We start from the raw sequence: 19,930 nt of genomic DNA, 5'->3' as shown, positions 1-19,930 counted from the left end.
AGCCCTGGCTGTCCTGGAACTCACTTTGTAGACCAGGCTGGCCTCAAACTCAGAAATCCGCCTGCCTCTGCCTCCCGAGTGCTGGGATTAAAGACGTGCTCCACCACGCCTGGCCTCTATTTTTTTTTTCTTTTGATTTGTTAACTTTTATTCCTGGGCAATAAATTAGTGGAGTTTTTGGTTTTTCTTTTGTTTTAAAACAAAACATAACAGAACATTGTTCACTTGTCCATCCTGACACCTGCTTGATGGTTAGTTTGCTAATTTGTTTCGGCAAAGTGTCACTTTTCCACCAAGACCTTCACTTCCATGCATTTCGTGCAGGAACTATCTATATGCTACCTCATTTATTTTTTTTTAAAGGGTATTCATAGAAACATGGTGTTACTAAGTTTCTCCTCCACAGACATCACATGAAGGACATGTACCTAACGCCTTACCTAAACATTTTCCAAACCTCCGATCCCTTTCGTTGTGTGTGTTCTGCATAGTCTCGGGTTCCCATTCACCGACAGCCTGTCTTCTCAGTTCCTCAGGCTCAGCAAATGTCTCGTTCCTGGTCCCCGATACCATCACCCAGTGGGAGGCCAGCGCCTTCTGTGTCAATGGCAATGCTGGGTTTGGCATTTCACCCAAAGTCTCCCTACAGATCTCCCAGCCCTTCTTTGTGGAAGTTACCTCACCCTTTTCCGTTATTCGAAGTGAAGAGAGTGACATGGTTGTCACTGTCTTCAACTACCTGACTACATGTGTAGAGGTAAGGCACCTCCTTTGATCTGGAAACAAAAAATCCAGCAAAGCTAAATCATTCATTACCTTTTTACCAAATAGCACCATAGCTTCTCTATTAACAAATGAAAACACATACTGTAAAGAAGTCATTTCTTTCTATAATCTTTAGAAATAACTATTTAAAATTTTAATTTTATTTTCTGTGTAGGATTGTTTTACCTACATGTGTGCCCAAGCACCATGTACATTTCTGGTACCCACAGAGGTCAGAAAAGGACATCAAATCCCTTGAACTGCAGTTATGGATGGTTGTGAGCCGCCACATGGGTGCTGGGAACTGAACCCCAGCCCCCTGCAACAGCAGCCAGTGCTCTTAACTGCTAAGTGAACTCTGTGAGCCCAGAAACAACCGTTTTTAAATCACAACAATGACTTGAAATTCTAGTGAGAATAAGATTTTGTGATGATGCCCATTCTGCTGTTCTGTGAGCTTGTGCATAAGCCCTTGGGCATCGTTTCATTTTACTAAGTTAAAATAGAATCTTCTTAAGATGACAAATATGAGCTTCTTCTTTGAAGACATCAAAGAAACCACTGTTCAATACGTTGTAGGATTTAAATCAAAGCGTGGGGAAGAGAGAGAATTTAAAATGCTACCCCTGTGGCCATTACTTTGTTTTTAGATTTCTGTTCAGTTAGAAGCATCTGAGAATTATGAAGCAAGCATCAACACCCAGAGTAACACTGACAGTGAAGTCCTCCAGGCTGGAGAACAGAAAACATATGTCTGGACCATTATTCCAAAGACACTGGGTAAGCAGCTGTGTCGGTCTTTCATGGATTGACCACGTTTTATCAACCTTTGTTTTCCTTAGACTTTCCAAAAAAACATAATTTTCTTTGGCATCCTATTTTTAACTTCCTTTATTCATTTCTCTATATTCCAAATTCTTATAATGCAATTTATTTATTTAAAAAGACTTTGTTTTATTTCTATGTATATGCATGTGCCTGGATGGATGGATGGATGGATGGATGGATGGATGGATGGATGGATGGATGGATGGATGTCTCCATGTTCATGCAGGCACACAGGGAACCCAGAAGAGTGTGTTCCACTGGAACCTGAATTATAGATGGTTTTGAGCTACATGACATTAGGACTGGGAACCAAATCCAGGTCTTCTGCAAGAGCAGCAAGTGCTCTTAACCCCCGAGCCCTCTCTCCGGCCCCATAGCTCCTTACTATCAACACTCTGTGAAACAGATCTCCATTCATTCACATAGAAATTATAATAAGATTAAGTGGTGGCATGAACACTAATTTGTGTGATTTGTCAACTCCACACATCATATCTCAAATGAAGACCATGTTTTGTTTTGTTTTGTTTTTATTAATCATTCCATCAGTTTACATCTCAAATGATGTCCCCCTTCCCAGTTACCCCTCCACAAACCTCCCATCCCACCTTCGTCCTCCCATCCTCCCTCCCCTTTGCCTCTATGAGGGGTGCTCCCTCCTCCCACCCTCTCCTGCCTCACCGCTCCAGAACCCCCCCCCCCCAATGCTGGGGCATCAAACCTCCACAAGACCAAGGGCCTCCCCTCCTATTGCTGTCAGACATGACCATCCTCTGCTGCATATGTATCTGAAGCCATGGGTCCCTCCCTGAACACTCCTTGGTTCGTGAAGACCATGTTTCCTTAATGCTACCCTGATTTTTACAATTGCTGCTTCACCTGACATTCACACAAAATGCCAGTTTTACAAACATTTCTCCTCAGCCACAATCATTAATTATGAGAGTCACTAGAATTTTTTTTTTTTTAACTAAATGTACTAAACAGGCCACCAGATACCAAAAATACCAATCGTTGAGTGAGGAGCAAGTACTGAGAACTTAGCTTTAGTGCCTAGCCATTTAGAAAAGTAACTTTAGAAGTCTCTGGCTGCTGATATAAAAGAAGGAGAAAGTTTAAAAGTTTAATGAACCAGAAACTTTTAAAACCTATGTCGTGAAAAGTATTTTATTTCATATTCTATATTCATTGTATTATTACATCAGTGAGAACTAAAAGATTTTTTTAAGTTCAGCTGTCATAGTGATTCACCTCAGAGCATTTTTCTACCACACTCAAACTTTCTTCATTTTTATGCACTATAAGATCTTCAAGTATCTCACTCTGGAAAGTGAGGCAGAATCCTGCACTCGCTGCTGCATTTTTGTGGCACTCAAAGGCTTTGCAAAGCAAAGAAAGAAATAAGCAAAACCCACAACAAAGAAACAGGAACAATATGTTGGTTGTGTGTACAGCACACAGATGATGTTAAGCCTTGCAAATAAGCTTTACCAATCCTCCAATTTCTATAAACAAGGACACAGGAGATCAGTTTTGATTACATACTGTGATACCACAGAGATCGAAATCAACAAATTCCTTGCCAGCGCTCAGTTTGTATCTGGTGGCCCTTGTGCTGTATTATATTTTACTATTTCTCTTTGATCGTAGGAAACATTAGAAACCCCAGTTATTACCAGGTGTGGCGGTGGTTTTCTTTGATCCTGGGAAACATTAGGAACCAGGAATGTTGTTGCACACCTTTAGTTCCAGTCCTCAGGAGGAAGAGGCTGGCAGAGCTCTGTGAACTCTAGACTTGGTCTATATAGTGAGCTCTAGGCCAGCCAGGGCTACATGGTGAGACCCTATCTCAGGGAAAAAAAAAAAGGAAGGAAAGAAGGAAGGAAGGAAGGAAGGAAGGAAAGAAGGAAAGAAGGAAGGAAGGAAGGAAGGAAGGAAGGAAGGAAGGAAGGAAGGAAGGAAGGAAGGGAGGGAGGGAGGGAGGGAGGGAGGGAGGGAGGAGGGGAGGAAGGGAGAGGAACGGAACTGGCAGCTTTCTGATGTTGTGCTATTCAATGTCATTCTGTAAACAATGTCAAGGTGGTGGTACAGGTTCATAAGACATTATCTTTCTTAAAATTTATAAGTTCTCAGGGAATAACTGACTAACTTATTGCATGGAATCCTGAAACAAGTAGAACAAGACATATTGCCTTATCTCCAGGCAGGAGAATAGGCAGGTAGTTTGATCTAAACTTTCATGTGATGGTAAAAGCTGGCTCATCCCATTCAAGATATGATTGATCCACCTGATGTATCTCCCACTGGAGAGGTGATATTATGCTTGGCAATATTTTCCAGGTAAAGTAAATGTCACTGTAGTGGCTACATCCAAACAGAGCAGTGCTTGCCCAGATGACGCCAGTAAGGAGCAAGATGTCCACTGGAAAGACACTGTAGTCAAAACCATGCTGGTAGAGGTATGTAAGTGTGAAGTACAAAGTTCTTTCTGGCAGGAAACAGTGTCTAAGAAATAAACTAACACATTGTTCTTAAAATGCTTAGTTGACTTAGGGCACAAGTCTTCCATCTTGAACATATTGCATTATTATGCATACATCCTTTCTTTAACCAGTGCCTCAGCCCTGACTGGGCACGTAGCTCAGTGAGTAAGTACTTGCCTAGCTTGTGCAAACACCTGGGTTCTGTTCTCAGCACCTCCAAACCCAAGCAACAAACAGAGCCTCATCAAGGACGATGAACCCCCTTAAAACATACTTTCTTATTTCTTGACTATCTTCTTAGTACGCAGCAGCCTGTGGCTGTCCCCACCCCCACCCCCTTTTAACTGACCCTCAAGTCCAAGAGACAAAATCTTATCGTGCTCTATGCTTTAAACAGTTCCTGACATCCTCAATACAAAAACCAATGGAGCAGTTTAAAGTGTCACTCAGTGACAAGGGTTATCCTTGCACAACCTACAGGAGCAGAAGGCCTGAGGGTTATGTAGTGTACAGAGACTTCTACCTAGGAAGGACAGGGACAGTGAATGGCTCTCAGGAACAACTGAGTCAGGCGTACCTATGAGAACTGATGTTTGGTCTCTTTTCCTTTATGGAAAAAAAATGATCCAACTTATTATTTTGTTCTTGTTTTGTTTACTTCCTAACAGGCTGAAGGTATTGAAAAAGAAGCAACCCAAAGTTTCCTCATCTGCCCAAAAGGTAAGAGGGCTCTCCCCGTGATCACTTGTCCTAGAGAAAGTTGTAAGCGTGGCAGATATGCTTTCTCAGCCTATGCACAAGCCACGAGCCACAAGCCACGAGCCACAAGCCACGAGCCACAAGCCACGAGCCACAAGCCACGAGCCACAAGCCACGAGCCACGAGCCACGAGCCACAAGCCACGAGCCCACTTGCCATGCAGATGCATTTTAATTTCCTCTTACGAGTTTTACTTCCCGTTTTGTCTTTGTTGTATAATTTTTAGCGAGCAAGACATATATTTATGAATTTTGTTTGTCTAATGAGATTAGTTTTCCACGACCTATCTTCCCCATCTTCTACATTTTGGTCTCTTTGTTCATATAATTGTCTCACAATCTTGGCCAATGGAAAACCCAGGCTTTTGTTAGATAACACTAACACAATGGTTGCTCTTATACTCTTGGTATGAAACAGTCTGTAGACTCACTACTGGCCCTCAGTTACCAGATTTGTGGCCATCGTGAGTACTGTTTGAGCCAGTTGCAGGTGTTTGTAACCTGACCTTAATGTTTACTCACCCTTTGAGCATCCCTTCTATAGGCTGTGAGTCTTATAGCTTCTATTTTTCCATGCACAATTTAAGCACTGAACTGAGGAAAAAAATAAAGACCACTGTCTAAAACAAAGAATACATCATTTTCTGAGTATGTTGATATTTTAAATTAGCTCAAATTCTCAGTTTAGTTTTAAAATTTTCATTACATTCGTGTGTGTGTGTGTGTGTGTGTGTGTGTGTTCACATGCATGTGTATCTGTTGTGTGTGCTCATGTATAGAGTGTACATGTATATACCATTGGGGAGGTAGAAGTCAAAGGACAATTTGCAGGAGTTGTTCCTTCCGTCTACCATTGGATCCCTGGGATTGAACTCAGATCATCAGGCTTGGTGGCACATGCCATTACCCTCTGAGCCATCTCACTGGCCCAGAGTCGCAATTTCATTTTGCCTAATAAGTAAAACTAACTGACAGGCTGTTCCTTCTAATATTGCTGCTCCAAAAATCTGCTGCTGTGACTTGAGGAAGGGAGTCTTTGCAATGTGTGTATGGATGTGTTCTTTCAGGTACCAAAGCCTCAAAGCAAACACTTCTGGAATTGCCAAGCAATGTAGTAGAAGGCTCGGTCAGATCCTTTGTCACCATTGTGGGTGAGTTTATTGACTTCTGTGTCATAGTGATTTGAAAATCTTACTTGAGGTGATCTATAAAAAGTCCTAACATAACAGAATGGAGGTATTTTCATAAGCTATCATGGGAGGCATTGTGTTTAGACCGTCCTTTCTGCCTGTTTCCATGTGGGATCTGAAGGCATGCAGCTTTCAGACCTGCATCTCTATGAAGCACTTGCACTGGAGGGTAATGGCAGATGCTCAGGAAACAGGAGACCCTGTTGTAACCTGCACATATGAATGCCTCTTGGAGATTATGATATGTTGTGATACTGGGAATTTTCTCATTAAAGAGAGAGAGATGTTCCCTAAGAGTAATTTGTCTATCATCAACACTCAAACCTGTAGAAGAGGAATGGGTTATAGTTTACATTTCATCAGGCCAGTATCTCAAAACACAAATTAGAAGCAAGCCAGCAAACGAGCACACTTCCAACACTTCCTCTTTGCTCTGGAAATGAAAATTTTCAAAACGTTTTCATCCCCAAAGCCCCTCTAATTCAACACTTCAGAACCACCTCCTTCTAGAGTTCCTCTAGGAAACTTGGTTTGTTTATGTGTTTTATTTATTTTAAGTTATGTATATAGGGGGCAGTATATGCACATAAGTGTAGTGTCCACAAAGGCCTGAGACACTGATTTCCCCCTAGATGTGGAGTTAGAGGCAGAAGGGAGCCACCCAATATGGATGCTAGAATCTGAATTTGGGTCTGCTTCAGGAGCATCAAGGGCTCTTAACCATGGAGCCACCTCTCTAGCCTCCTATTAACACGTTTTAGAGTGAACTTTAAATGATTTCCTATTCCCACCATGCCCTGCGGTTATTAGTGCTGAGGCAGTGACCTGGCATTAGTATAAGTGTCTGACTCTCCCTTTCTGCCTTTAGGGGACATTCTGGGAGTCGCAATGCAGAATCTGGAGAGCCATCTCTACACGCCCTATGGGTGTGGTGAACAGAATATTGCCCAGCTAGCATCTAATGTTTACATACTTGACTACCTGAAAGCTACCAACCAGCTGACAGAAGAAGTCAAATCTAAGGCTCAGCATCTCTTATCCAATGGTGAGAGGGTTAAGTCGTGTCCACCCACAAAGGTGAAATCAATTGCAACCAATATCAAAACACGATCAGTCTTACTCTGGGGACCCCTGGTGAGACAAGAGTGGACATTTAGGACCTCTGAATCCTAGCTGTGTGTTCTTTCTTTCTTTAAAACCTCTGCTCATTATTTAGCCTCCTGACGTCGAACTGTAGTTTCAAATTTTGAACTCATCTTTATCTTTAAATTTTCTTTATTCATACATGCATACAACACAGTGTGGTCATACCCATCCCTACGTCTCCTTCAGCTTCCACCTTACCCTCCCCAACATGGCCCCTCCAAGTTTTGTAGTTTTTACTTTTATAACCCACCCATTCCAGATAGCACAGTCCATATGCGCATGGTATAGGGCCCTCTCCTGGAATAGAAGGAGATGGCCACACCCTCAGTAAACAATGTGTCCCCCACCTGCGGCAAACACTCACTACCAATAGCTCCTTAACACAGAGCTGAGCCTGGAAATCCTCTACCCCCATCTATGCCAGGGTTTTGACAGGCTTGGTCTTCTGTAGGCCTTGTACAGGCAACCATAACTCATATGAGATCACAGTTGTAATGGTCATGTCACACTCTGGAGACAGCATTCCACAGCACACGCCCATCTCCCATCATCGGGCTCTTGCAATCTTTCTGTCTCCTCCTCTGAGATGTCCCCTGGACCTTGACAGTCACAGAGTTAATATCAATGAATTTGTAAATGTGTCATAGTTACCATACTATCTTGTTTGTTGTTGCTGGGAACAGTGTCTGAAAATGAGTCATTCATCAGCCCGTAGACCTACCTGCTTGGCTGAGTTCCAAACAGTGATGGGATTGAATCTGAATGTTGAGAGAGGCATACAAGCGACATTAAAATGGGATATTGAGGACAAGTCCAGGAGGAAATGCACTTTGGGTTTTCCTCATAGGAAGGTAAAACTGAGTGAAGTAAAATAAACTTAGGGGAAGGTACTGATTGCTAAGTACAGTTTAGAGCCAGCTTTAGGTACTGATTGCTAAGTACAGTGCAGAGCCATAACCTTAAGGGAAGGTACTGATTGCTAAATATAGTTCAGAGCCAGCTTAAGGTACTGATTGCTAAGTACAGGACAGAGACATAACCTTAAGGGAAGGTATTGATTGCTAAGTGCAGGGTGTAGCCAGCTTTTAAGTAAGGCATTCTCTCTCTACACAGAGCTGAACAACCTGGAGTTTCAGGGACCAACACTGAAGTGGTCACAGTAGCCCCGCCCAGGTCTTGTATTTACCCAGTGTGTTTCAGGCTTCTCCTTCTCTCCCAGGCTAAGACACAGCTTCCTGCTCTGTTGTGGTTTAGGTTACCAGAATCACTTGTCTTTCAAAAACTATGATGGGTCCTACGACGTGTTCTGCCAGAGCAACCAGGAAGGGAGCACATGGTGAGCAATTAAAACTTTATGTTCCCCAAGGGGAGGGGGCTCTCCAAGGAGAAGGAGAGGGAGCAATGGGGGTGGGGGAGGGGTTGTAAGGATGAGACTGGGAGGAGAGAAGCCAGGGGAGCTGTGATCGGGATGAACATGAATTCAAAAATAGAAATAAGGAAGAAAAAGAAAGAAAGAAATTGGGGAGAAAGCCCTTTGTTTTCAATAATATAAGTTATTTTCTAAACAGGACTAGCAAGAAGCTGAGAGAAGCCAGGGCTCAGGGAGGGATTTCCCAGCCAAGCAGGTTTTGAAAATAAAACCCACTGCAAACACTCATTACCAATAGCCTGATGCAGCAGTATCCCCATAGTCTCACGAACTTGCTTGGCTGTCTGATCATTTAGTGACAGCTTTCTGTGATGACACAGCGTATGAGCTCCATGGCAAGTGTCACATCTTACTCTGTACCTCTCAGTCTCATTTAGATACTGGAAAGGGGAACTAGAAGGCCCCATAGTGTCCTAGTTCTAGACCATACCAGTCCTGTTTCTGGGCATGTGTAATCAAATGGACTATACTGCCAGAACCTTTGAGTGGCCAAAATCCACCTGCTCTATTTTCTACAGATTTGCTGTTCATCATATTTTACTGACCCCAATGAAAGGGCCACTGTCAATCAAGACTAGTTAACTGTCAACATTAGACAAGTATGAATGCTTTACCAAAGGGAACAGCGCTGGTAAACCTGTGGCGTGGTGACATCTTCACTCTAACGTTTACTTTGATGGTCCCCATTACAGGCTCAGTGCCCTTTCTTTCAAGACAATTGAGAAAATGAAGGAATATATTTTCATCGAAGAGACAGTCCCCAAACAGACGTTAATCTGGCTTGTAAAGAAACAGAAATCAAATGGATGCTTTAGAAGGGACGAGAAGCATGTCAACACAGCTCAGGAGGTACGGGGACTCACGAGGAGGCTTTATTCCCCAGTTTCTCTGATCAGCCTCTGCTGCCTTCCCTCCTCTGGAATGCATCATCCTTGGGGATGCCACACCTTCTGAGTCAGCTGTAGTCACAGGTCTCTCTTGTGTGTGTCACGTGTGTCCTCTCCGCGAACATTTGTCCTGCTTCGTGAATGTTTAACCAGAGCCTGGACAGAAGCCTGCATACGTCTTTTGTTCAGTCTGGCTTCTGCAATTATTAAACTGGGAGGAGGAAGGGAAAGGGACTCAGTAGAGAGAGAAAGCACCGGGGAATTCAGAGTTAGACAATGCATGGAAGGGAGACAGAGTTGAGTATCTGAGGAATTTCTTTCCACGTCTTAGTCCTGAGGTTCAAATCAAGGTCTCAGATAGAAAATAAGAGATAATTTATTCTGAAGCCAAGCATGAGAGACCATGGTCCAGGAACACAGATTTAGGTCACTCCAAATTCCATGTTGCAAATTTTTGGGGGGTAAGATTTCTTTTTAAGTACAAGAACCAATAAAGTCGTAACTCTGAGAACTTTTCAAATACATTGATTACCACTAAGTAATCACAGCAAAGCATGAGACTCAGGAGCTATTTGATGACACGCTTAGCCTTTTATCTGAGGAAACTAGGGATTTGTTAAATTAATACATTCCCAAAGGTTTTGTCTGCTAGTTACAGAGGGGAACAAGGAACTTAGGAGGTTAAAGACAGTTGAACTAGCTCTGGACCTGCAACATTCCAACCCCTGGACAACCACCTAGGTCTTTCATCTCCCTTCTGTCTCACCCTTCAGCAAAGTGTTTCTCTGCTTTGTTCAGATTAATGCCAAAGCAGCTACGTGGACTGCTTAGGATGCAAGCCAAACACCAGGCCACAGAATACTATGCTCAACATACATATACTTAAAATTGAATGTTAATGAGTCCCACCAGATAGCATGACTACTATTTACCTACTTTGAACAGTATACGCTAAAGTGTTTTTGTGACTAAGGTTGTTTGCTCAAGCACTTTTCCCTAGTTAGTCTCAATCCAGAGACATGGCTGTTGTACCGTGGTCTGCTCTCCTGACCGGCTTCCCGTCCCTTTGTTTTCAGGGCAGTGAGGGTGACCAGGAAGATATTGCGCTCACTGCATATGTCGTCGGGGTGTTCCTTGAAGTTGGACTCAATGCCAGCGTATGGATTCTCATCATCTCTGGCCTCCCTCTGCTGGATGCACCTTAGAGAGATTCTAGAATCAGGATGAAATCCTTAGACAGGATAAGATACCAGGACAGCATTTAGTTCATTACCATCCTTTAAACTGATGATGTCCAAAATTCTTTTGATTCACTGATACTTTTGATGGATAGAATTGAGATCCCCACCAGGTTGGATACACTCTTGAAAAAAACTAAGTTTTTCATACAATCTAGGCTATTTATATGTTCCTGGAAGTGCAGCCAGGAACTTCAGATTATGAACATCTGCTCTAGCAGGCATGATGGCACATTAGTGGTGTTCAGGACACCATGGCAAAAGGGTCATGACATTCGAGGCCACTCTTGCCTATTATAGCCTGACCCAGACTCAAAAGCAAATGTCACTGGAGAAGAATGTCTGTTCTCATTAAAGTCATAGTCTAGAAGTTTTTTTTCAAGTCACTAAAGCATTTTCAATATGGTTTCAACCCATGGCCCATCCATTTATCAAATCTGTTCCTAAAAGAGAAACTATGTATCTCCAGGGTCGTTAGTACACCTTCAAATGCAAACCTCTATTTAAAGCATGAAAGTGAAACATTTTACGTCTAAAAAACAATAATAACTATATGTGACCTGGGGAGTTAGGTCACTTACTAAAGTACTTACCTCACATGCACGAGGACCCGAGTTTGGTTCCTAGAACTCATGAACAAATGCAGGGAACGTGGAGGCACGTGCCTATCATCCTATTACTGAGAAAACAGAGAAAAGAGGATCTTGGGACTTGCTGGCCAGCAAGGCTAATAAAATTGGTGAGGTCCAGCTAAAGAGAGACATCTCAAATAAGGTAATCAGTGGTCTTCAGGTTGCCACCCAAATCTGTCCTCTGGCCACCATGACACATGCACACACACATGACTATGCACACACATACACATATATGTTTTGTGACATGAACGAAGTTTATATTATATCTAAAAGATTGCTGATTTGATGGCAAAGCACTTTACTCCTTAAATTTTGTTTCCCCTTTCTAAAATAGTAGTCCAAATTTATGTTGTTTTAAGATTATAGTGTGTGAATCTATATGATAGGTTTATTCATAAAAATAAAATATGTGAGTATATATGATAGATTTGGATGTGAAATGTGATTCAGGGATATAATATATACATTATAAGCAGAAGTTAGCTTAAGTATTCAGCAAACTCCTGAAATGTTGGGGTGTTACTTACAAGCATATCTTTCCCCCAACCCCAACTAGTTTCCTGCCCTCCGCAATGGTCTCTATTGCCTGGAAGAGGCATTTTCGAATGGTGTCACCGATGGCTACACGAAAGCTATTCTGGCTTATGTATTTGCATTAGCTGGGAAAGAACAGCAAGCGAAATCCTTACTCTCAACCCTGGACAAATCTGCTACAAAAACAAGTAAGTCTTATTACCAATTTGTCTCAGAGCCTACTGAGAGATCTGATTGAACCCTCCCTCCACCAAGCGCTTTGGCGTCTCCGGAACATGTCAGCATCTATGTCGTCAAAGATTACCAGATGACTTAATTTCCCTCTTTCTGTTTTCTACCGATTTTTCTCAGTGCATGAAGGAAAGGAAATTAAGCATGCTGCAGACAATAATTGCTTCTGAGACTACTTAACACTCTAAGGAGATGTCTGTCATATTTACTGCCCAGGGTCAGCCATAAGAAAATACCACAGACTGGTTGACTTAGAGAATGCTTTTCTCTCTAGAGGGTAGAAGTGTAAGATCCTGATAGCAGGAAGTATGGGCTCTTTGCCTGAAGTGGATGGCTTCTTCCTCTGCCTTTATGTCTGCCCTCTGTGTGTGAACACTCTTGGCTCCCTTTTATTTGTCCATATTCCATCTTCTCATAATCACCATCAAATTGGATCATGTACCATCTTAGGAAACTCATGTTAACCTTATCCCCTCTTTAAAGGTCCTGAAAGCTGGGGTCAAGGCTTCAGTGCATGCATTTAAGATTCAGGCCACAGCAGGAATCCAAAGAATAGAACCTGTCCCCTCTGAGTGGGTAACTTATAGGAGCTTGTTTTAAGGACTTGTGGAAACTCTTCGTATAGAGGCTGATTTTCACCCCCACTTCCTCAGATAATATGATATACTGGGAGAGAGATGAGAAACCCGAGACAGACAACTCTCCGTCATTCATTCCTTCGGCACTTTCTGGTGAGACAGAGAAGACGTGCTACGTGCTGCTGGCTGTCCTTTCCCAGGACACTCAGGACCTTGATTATGCCAGCAAGATTGTGCAGTGTCTTGCCCAGCGGATGAACTCCCATGGAGGCTTCTCTGCCATGCAGGTGATTGGCTGAGACAGGGTGCATGTTTTTAATGCAGAGGATGACACTCCAGACGATAATCATAATCGTCACAATAACAGCTTCTGAGGTGAAAAGCATTAGATATCCTCTTTAAAGATTTATGCATTTTGCTTTGTGTATGCGAATGCTTTGCATGTGTGTGCACCACATACATTGAATCACCTTGATCTGGAGTTAGAGATGCTTGTTAGCCACCCTGGGGGTGCTGGGAATCGCACTGAGGTCCTCTGCAAGAGCAACAGTGCTATTAACCATTGAGCCATGTCTCCAGCCCTCACATTTCATATTCTGAATCATATTCAGAATGTTTTAGCTGATGAATACTCATGGGCTCGTCCTTGTGTCTCAGACACTCTTGCGAGGGCACTCTCTTTTAGGTGATAAGTGGGAGTTTCCTTTTAAGGAATGCAGGCCGACTGCGTCTCCATTGCAGAGTAGAAAGCAGAATGGATGTCCAGGAGAGATTTTCTTCGTAAGAACAGAGTACTTAGATATCTGAATATCTATGATCTATGTACTGTAGATATCTGACGGTACAATAGTCAAAGCACTTGTCAATTTGGAATAGAGCTTCCTCTATGCTTCTGTAGTCTCTACATCAGAGAAAGCAAAAGTGGGAACAGAAAACAAGAAAATGAATGGCCATGAAGCCATGGGTGATCCCTTCCCTAACAGGGAGAACTGAAAGTCAGGGGAAATAGAGTTTCATGAGGACAACCCCCTTTTCTCTCCTCCTTTAAGGCTGAGTCCCCATGAGAGGACAGGGTGATGAATTTCCAAAGACTCCGTTTTTGATTGTTGTCCCTCTTTGAGAATAAGGAGACAGAAGTGTAGCCATCACACTGTGTGGTACCTTCACTTTCTGACTAGATTTGACATGATATCAGCAGTGGAGATGGTGATTTATTTAAAAAAAAAATCAGAAAACTAAAATCCAATTAATTTGCTAAAGACAATGAACTGACATCAGCTCACACAACAAAGCCACAACTGGTGTTTGTGGCATCGATTTGTGTCCTATTGGAAGTTTCGGGAATGTTTGTGGAGACTGATGGAAAGTTCGTGATCAACAATGGCTGACCTATACCACTGTTCTGTTCAGGACACCACAGTGTGCCTTCTCGCTCTAACCCAATACATGAAGTTAACCGGCTCTAACCCTCAAAATACCGTCACCCTGAGCTCAGAGGAGTCTGAGGAGGTTTTCTATGTTAACAGAAATAATCGTCTTCTGGTCCAGCACTCAAAAGTATCCAAAGGCCACCAACAATACACAGTGGATGTAGAAGGAGATGGATGCTCATTTATCCAGGTACTGGAAGCCTTCCTCACAGGAGAACTGAGCCTGTCTGTAAGAATCCAGACTAGTGTTCAGCTATGTGTGATGTGTTTTGTCATTTTGACTCTTCCTGTTCCCTGCTTCTCTCATATTTTTCTAATCAACAGCAGAAAATTCAACATACATGATAGAGAAGTTACTCACATTTTGATTATTTTTAAAGTTAACATTTAGGGACTGGAGAGATGATTCTGAAGTTAAGAACATTGGCTGTTCTTCTAGGGGATCAGGGTTCAATTCTGAGCAGCCACATGGTGGCCACAACTCCAATTCCAGGAGCTCTGATGCCTTCCTCTGGCCTCCGTCAGCACTGAACATCACTATGTGGCGCATAGCTGTGGGCAAAACACCCACACACATAAAATAAAATAAACAAATCTTTAAAAAAAATAGTAAAGTTGGCATACGGAGTAATAAATTTCCTGATAGCATTTTCATGCCCGCTTTGTTATTTGTCTTCCTTCCCTACTCCCATCACCACCTTTACCCCCTTTTGTTGAAGGACCACCCCATCAATATCCCCCTTCTGCTTTCATGTCATATGCACCCCACTATCTCCCCAAATAAGAGTTCTACTTTCCATTTCATAATGTTCTTTCTAGCCCCCCCAACTGTCTCCCCCAACACACACACACATATATAAATTAAACATTTTTAGTAATTAAATTGGTTCTTCTGATAGAAAGCATTCTGTCCTCATCCAGTCACATCATCACGATGTCCCCATAAACATTTCGTTGATCCTGGTTCCCTGATGATAACGCTATAAAGCACAGTAATAATGGAGTCATAGAGATAACAGGTTCTTCAGTGTTTACTGCAGGATGATTTTCAAGATGTCGTCCTTCTTCCCAGGCCACCCTCAGGTACAACGTGCCACTTCCTAAGGAGGCTTCAGGATTTTCCCTTTCCGTGAAAACTGGAAAGAGCAACTCTTCAGATGAATTCCAGAGCAAGTTTGACCTCACGGTGACCTTCACGTAAGTGTAACGTTTTTGACATCCGCTCCCAGGTTAGAGAACTCTATCAAAGAGTTGTTTCAAATAGGACTGAAGTAAACCAAATCTGAATGGCAGTGACCTCGGTGAGTCCCACGGGCGACCTGCCTCACAGCACTTCACCGCCCTTTTTAGATACTGGCTTGTTAGAAAGACCTTCTGCAATATCTACGCACATATGTACAACCTGAGAGCTGTTACCTTGCTGGCCGATTAAGAGGGTGGAAGCTCTCCTCGGGTGTTGAGCAGATCTAAAGCTGACAGGAACGCACATCATGTAAACAAGGCAGTTCTGTCTGTAGACTTTGTGAGATTTGGGGAGGCTTTGCGTTCACACAGAGGTCATGATCGGAACCACTGAGGTCACCTCACCCACCCGGCATCTTGACCACTGTCACTCGGCTGTGACTGCGTTCAAACGGTTGAGGCTGAGGTTTCTCAGCTCCTCCCTTTCTAGCTTATGGCAACGCTCCAGACTTCAAGCTTGCTAGTGCGCATGCCCACCTGCCACCCTCCCCGAGAGAGCTCACGTTTCTAAGCCCAGGTAGAGGGATGTTTGCTTTCTCACTTCAGGTACACTGGAGCTCGTGAAAGCTCGGGTACAGTCCTTGTGGATGTGAAGATGCTCTCTGGCTTTACTCCTGTTGTCTCATCCACCGAGGAGGTAAATAAGGGTAGCCCTGCTCCCCAGCACAGAGAGAGTGAGAGTGCATAAAAGTTAAACCGAGTAATGGGATCCTTCATCTCTAGGCACATTTCTTCAGAGTTCGCGTTTGTATTTAGTCTGTACTGGAATAGGAGAGATGATATTTTTATTCTGCAGGAATGCAGAGTCATTATGCCCACTGTTCATCATGTGTTTCTTTGCCCGATCCCCTTGTAAACTCACCGAAACACTGAGGTACAAAGGGAACATTCCCTGAACAGACAGCACAGAGCTCATTTCTAGAGGGGGACTCAGGTATTCTGACCCTCAACCCTTCTTGTCAATCTCTTCAAAGCTTAAATTCAATAGTCAAGTAACGAAGACGGACATAAAGAATGGCCACGTTCTATTCTACTTGAAAAATGTAAGTTCAACAACAATAGTTTTGTTTTGTTTTTTTCTTTCATGACTTTGTTTCTGAGTTTTGTTTCATGGCTTTGTCTTCTGAAGGGTGTTTGAAAGCTTCTATTTAGTATGGACATGTGTGAAAGACCTTATTGTTTAAATGAGATATGGAATATAGGCTGTGTTCTGTCTCACTAATTATATCCTTTGTATTGACAAGTTATTTTATGTAAGCCATGGTTTCCTGACACGTGTTTAGAAACATCTTTAATCCTTATAGAAGGTAATATAGTCAGTTACAGAGATGAAAATTCTTCTACAGCTTGAACTCCAATGAAGAAGACATGATTTTTTTATCGCTTAAACTATATATAGTTAATATATATACTGTGACATTTTGACATGCAAATGTGAGTTGATTATTGTGAGTTGATTACTATAAACAAGCCAGTTAACAATCCTCTCTTCATAAAATAACCTTTTTAGCATAATGTTTTTAAATTTATTCTTACTTAATTTCAAACACATGTATTTTGGTTATATCCACTCTTCATCCCCTGCACCTCCTCCCAGGACCACACACACACACATATACACACACACACATATATACACACACACACATATACACACACACACATATACACACACACACATATACATACACACACATATACACACACATACACACACACATATACACACACATACACACACATACACACACACATACACACACATATACACACACACATATACACATACACACACATATACACACACACATATACACACATATACACACACACATATACACACACATACACACACACATATATACACACACACATACACACACACATATACACACACACACATACACACACATACACACACACAGACACTCCCTACATCATGTCCTCTTTTAAGTAACCCACCAAGTCTAATTAGTAATGCCCATATGCAAATGAATATGGAACCATCCATTATGATGTGTTCAACCTACCACAAACCACACCTCTGAAGAAAACTGGCTCTCACTGCCTAGCAGACATCCATTGTCAATAGTGAAATGTGTCCGTCTTCAAAAATGCCAAATAATTTCCTATCTTGCACATGCCACGGTTTCAGTATCCACCAATCTGTTAGTAAACGGACATGGATTATTTCGGTACCTTGACAATTGTGACCAATGTTGAAGTGAGCATGGCAGTGCCTTTTCAAGACAATAATCTAATTCCTCTTGGATGCATCCTCTCAAGTAGGCTTTCTGAATTGTATCGTAATTCTATTTTTATTTTGGGCATGAGAAACTCCAAACTGTGGTGTGACCTTCAAAGCACTCTCTCCACACATACATTATTCCCACTCACACCAACCTACACGCTCTAACATGTTTGAGTACATTCCTCAATATAAGCACCTACACACCTTAATATGAGCAGTGCAGCTTAAATGTTTACAAGATTTAATGTCAGCTAACTCGTTGTTTTGCTATCATATAAGCTAGTGGTGGGCTTGGTGTCTAAGTTGCATAGGTCACGAGTTCATGGAGTGAGTGTCTCCATGACTTTCTCTTTTCTGACCTGTTAGGACTTGCTTATCATTCATGTCTTCCTAGGTTCCCAAGGAAGCAACCAGCCTCACCTTCTCTATTGAACAAACTAACCGTGTGGCCAATATCCAGCCAGCCCCAGTCACAGTCCACAGCTATGAAAAAGGTAAACAACCACATGACAGCCACTGAACAAGTCTGTAGCTCACACTCTCTGGCCCATGGTATACCCCCAAACCATCACAATCCATCTTCAAAAAGTGAACAAGTGATGGTTTCATGTTTGGGGATAATTTTTTTTATTATTATTATTCCATGATGTGGATTCTGTGTCAGTTCCCAAGGTATCCAAACACTTAGAATCTCTTTGCTGTATTGTGAAAAGATTCATCCTTAATTTGAATATAAATGATGCTAACCTTCCAAGCCATTTTCATTCTCATTGTTACTGAGTCAAAGACTTACGATTGCATGGTGCTTCTATGATTTCAACTTAAGAATGGAAGAGAAAGCATTATAGGAAGAAAATGATATAGATTGTGCTTTGAGGCAGTGACTTGTGGAGACCATGATACATCCTCTGGGAAGCGAGCTTGGTTAGTTTCTTGTTGGATGCATACAAAGTCTGTCTAGGAGATGAGCATGGTCTGTCCTTTACTAACATAATGCACTCCATCAGATGACTTCCTTTAGTAGAATATTTGAGGCTTGATAAAATGGATGAGTGACTACTTCTCTTGAGAAATTATTGGAAAGATGAGATTTAGTGTCTCACACACAGTTGGAGACCTGGTAAAGACAAATGCTCTTTTTATTTTCCAGATGAATATGCTTTTGATTCTTACAACATCAATAGCATTTCGGATTCCCAATAAGACAAAGAAGCGCACAGAAAAAAAAGAGAAAAAAAAGTAAGGACATTGTACAGAAGCCATGCATACGCCTCTTAAAGCCTCTCATGTTTTTCTTAATACCTTGGCAGGTTAAAAATATATCAGCCTGGTCTACAGAGTGAGTTCCAGGACAGCCAGGGCTACACAGAGAAACCCTGTCTTGAAAAACCAAAAAAAAAATATATATATATATATATGTACATGCACTTATATATCAGCATGCATGCTATGTTTATAGAGCTCTGTGTGTGTGTGTGTGTGTGTGTGAGAGAGAGAGAGAGAGAGAGAGAGAGAGAGAGAGAGAGAGATACATGTGTATTTACTGTTTAAATTATGCTTTAAATTGCAGGTATGAGACTATTTCTTTGAATAAACTGTTCTCCTGGTCACCATCCTACCAAGAGCCTGACCAAGCACCTCCCATCCTGAAGACTCTCCCGTCACAATGACTTCTTGTCAGCTTCACTTCCCTCCTTCCTTCCTTCCTTCCTTCCTTCCTTCCTTCCTTCCATTAAATGGCATCATTTTAAGTCTGAGGCCACTGTTTTCTAGTCTTTGTTGTTTCCATTATAGAAGTCTCAGGGGTTTGAGAGCAACTGAATGATTTGCTTCATTTCTGTCAAGTTTAACCTCAAGTTTGGGCACCTGAACTGTACAGAACTGGAATCCCAAACACAGAGCGAAATAGAAGTGGAAGTGGAGGAGATTCGATTAGTGCTGTGTTTCAGCTCAACAGAAGTACACACACAGGAAACCACAGCCTCTCTCAGGGAACAATCAGAAATCACAGCAGGTGGGAAGCACAGAAGAGCTCTGAGTTAAGGGATAGATGTGCTGAGCACTGGGTTGAGAGGGTGACTTCAGAGCGTTTGGTCATTTTAAAAATCAGTGGGCCAGGCATGGTGGCACGTGCCTTTAATCCCAGCACTCAGGAGGCAGAGGCAGGCGGATTTCTGAGTTCGAGACCAACCTGGTCTACAAAGTGAGTTCCAGGACAGCCAGGGCTATACAGAGAAACCCTGTCTCGGAAAACCAAAAAAAAAAAATCAGTTGGGGGAGCTGGAAAGATGACTCAGGGATTAAG

At 42.3% G+C, this 19,930-nt stretch overlaps 1 protein-coding gene across 1 annotated transcript in view; it reads left to right on the top strand.

Annotated features, from left to right (window-relative positions):
- LOC110295811 (ovostatin homolog) overlaps positions 1–19,221 on the top strand; it is a 41,367-nt gene extending 22,146 nt beyond the window's left edge. Inside the window, exons 18-35 of the mRNA XM_021164193.2 lie at positions 529–757; positions 1,416–1,545; positions 3,934–4,052; positions 4,745–4,796; positions 5,902–5,985; positions 6,893–7,069; positions 8,425–8,506; positions 9,292–9,448; positions 10,563–10,643; positions 11,916–12,081; positions 12,778–12,989; positions 14,113–14,322; positions 15,205–15,329; positions 15,921–16,011; positions 16,349–16,417; positions 18,020–18,119; positions 18,776–18,864; positions 19,196–19,221. Coding sequence (XP_021019852.1) covers positions 529–757; positions 1,416–1,545; positions 3,934–4,052; positions 4,745–4,796; positions 5,902–5,985; positions 6,893–7,069; positions 8,425–8,506; positions 9,292–9,448; positions 10,563–10,643; positions 11,916–12,081; positions 12,778–12,989; positions 14,113–14,322; positions 15,205–15,329; positions 15,921–16,011; positions 16,349–16,417; positions 18,020–18,119; positions 18,776–18,828 — 2,137 coding nt within the window. The 3' untranslated portion in view covers positions 18,829–18,864; positions 19,196–19,221. The remainder of the gene's footprint in view (positions 1–528; positions 758–1,415; positions 1,546–3,933; positions 4,053–4,744; positions 4,797–5,901; positions 5,986–6,892; positions 7,070–8,424; positions 8,507–9,291; positions 9,449–10,562; positions 10,644–11,915; positions 12,082–12,777; positions 12,990–14,112; positions 14,323–15,204; positions 15,330–15,920; positions 16,012–16,348; positions 16,418–18,019; positions 18,120–18,775; positions 18,865–19,195) is intronic.
- The last annotated feature ends 709 nt before the right edge of the window (positions 19,222–19,930 follow it).

The sequence above is a fragment of the Mus caroli genome, chromosome 6 (genome assembly GCF_900094665.2).
Source record: "Mus caroli chromosome 6, CAROLI_EIJ_v1.1, whole genome shotgun sequence".
Classification (NCBI taxonomy): domain Eukaryota; kingdom Metazoa; phylum Chordata; class Mammalia; order Rodentia; family Muridae; genus Mus; species Mus caroli.
The sequence above is the reverse complement of the archived record's forward strand: the minus strand, read 5'-3'. Positions and strand labels throughout refer to the sequence as shown.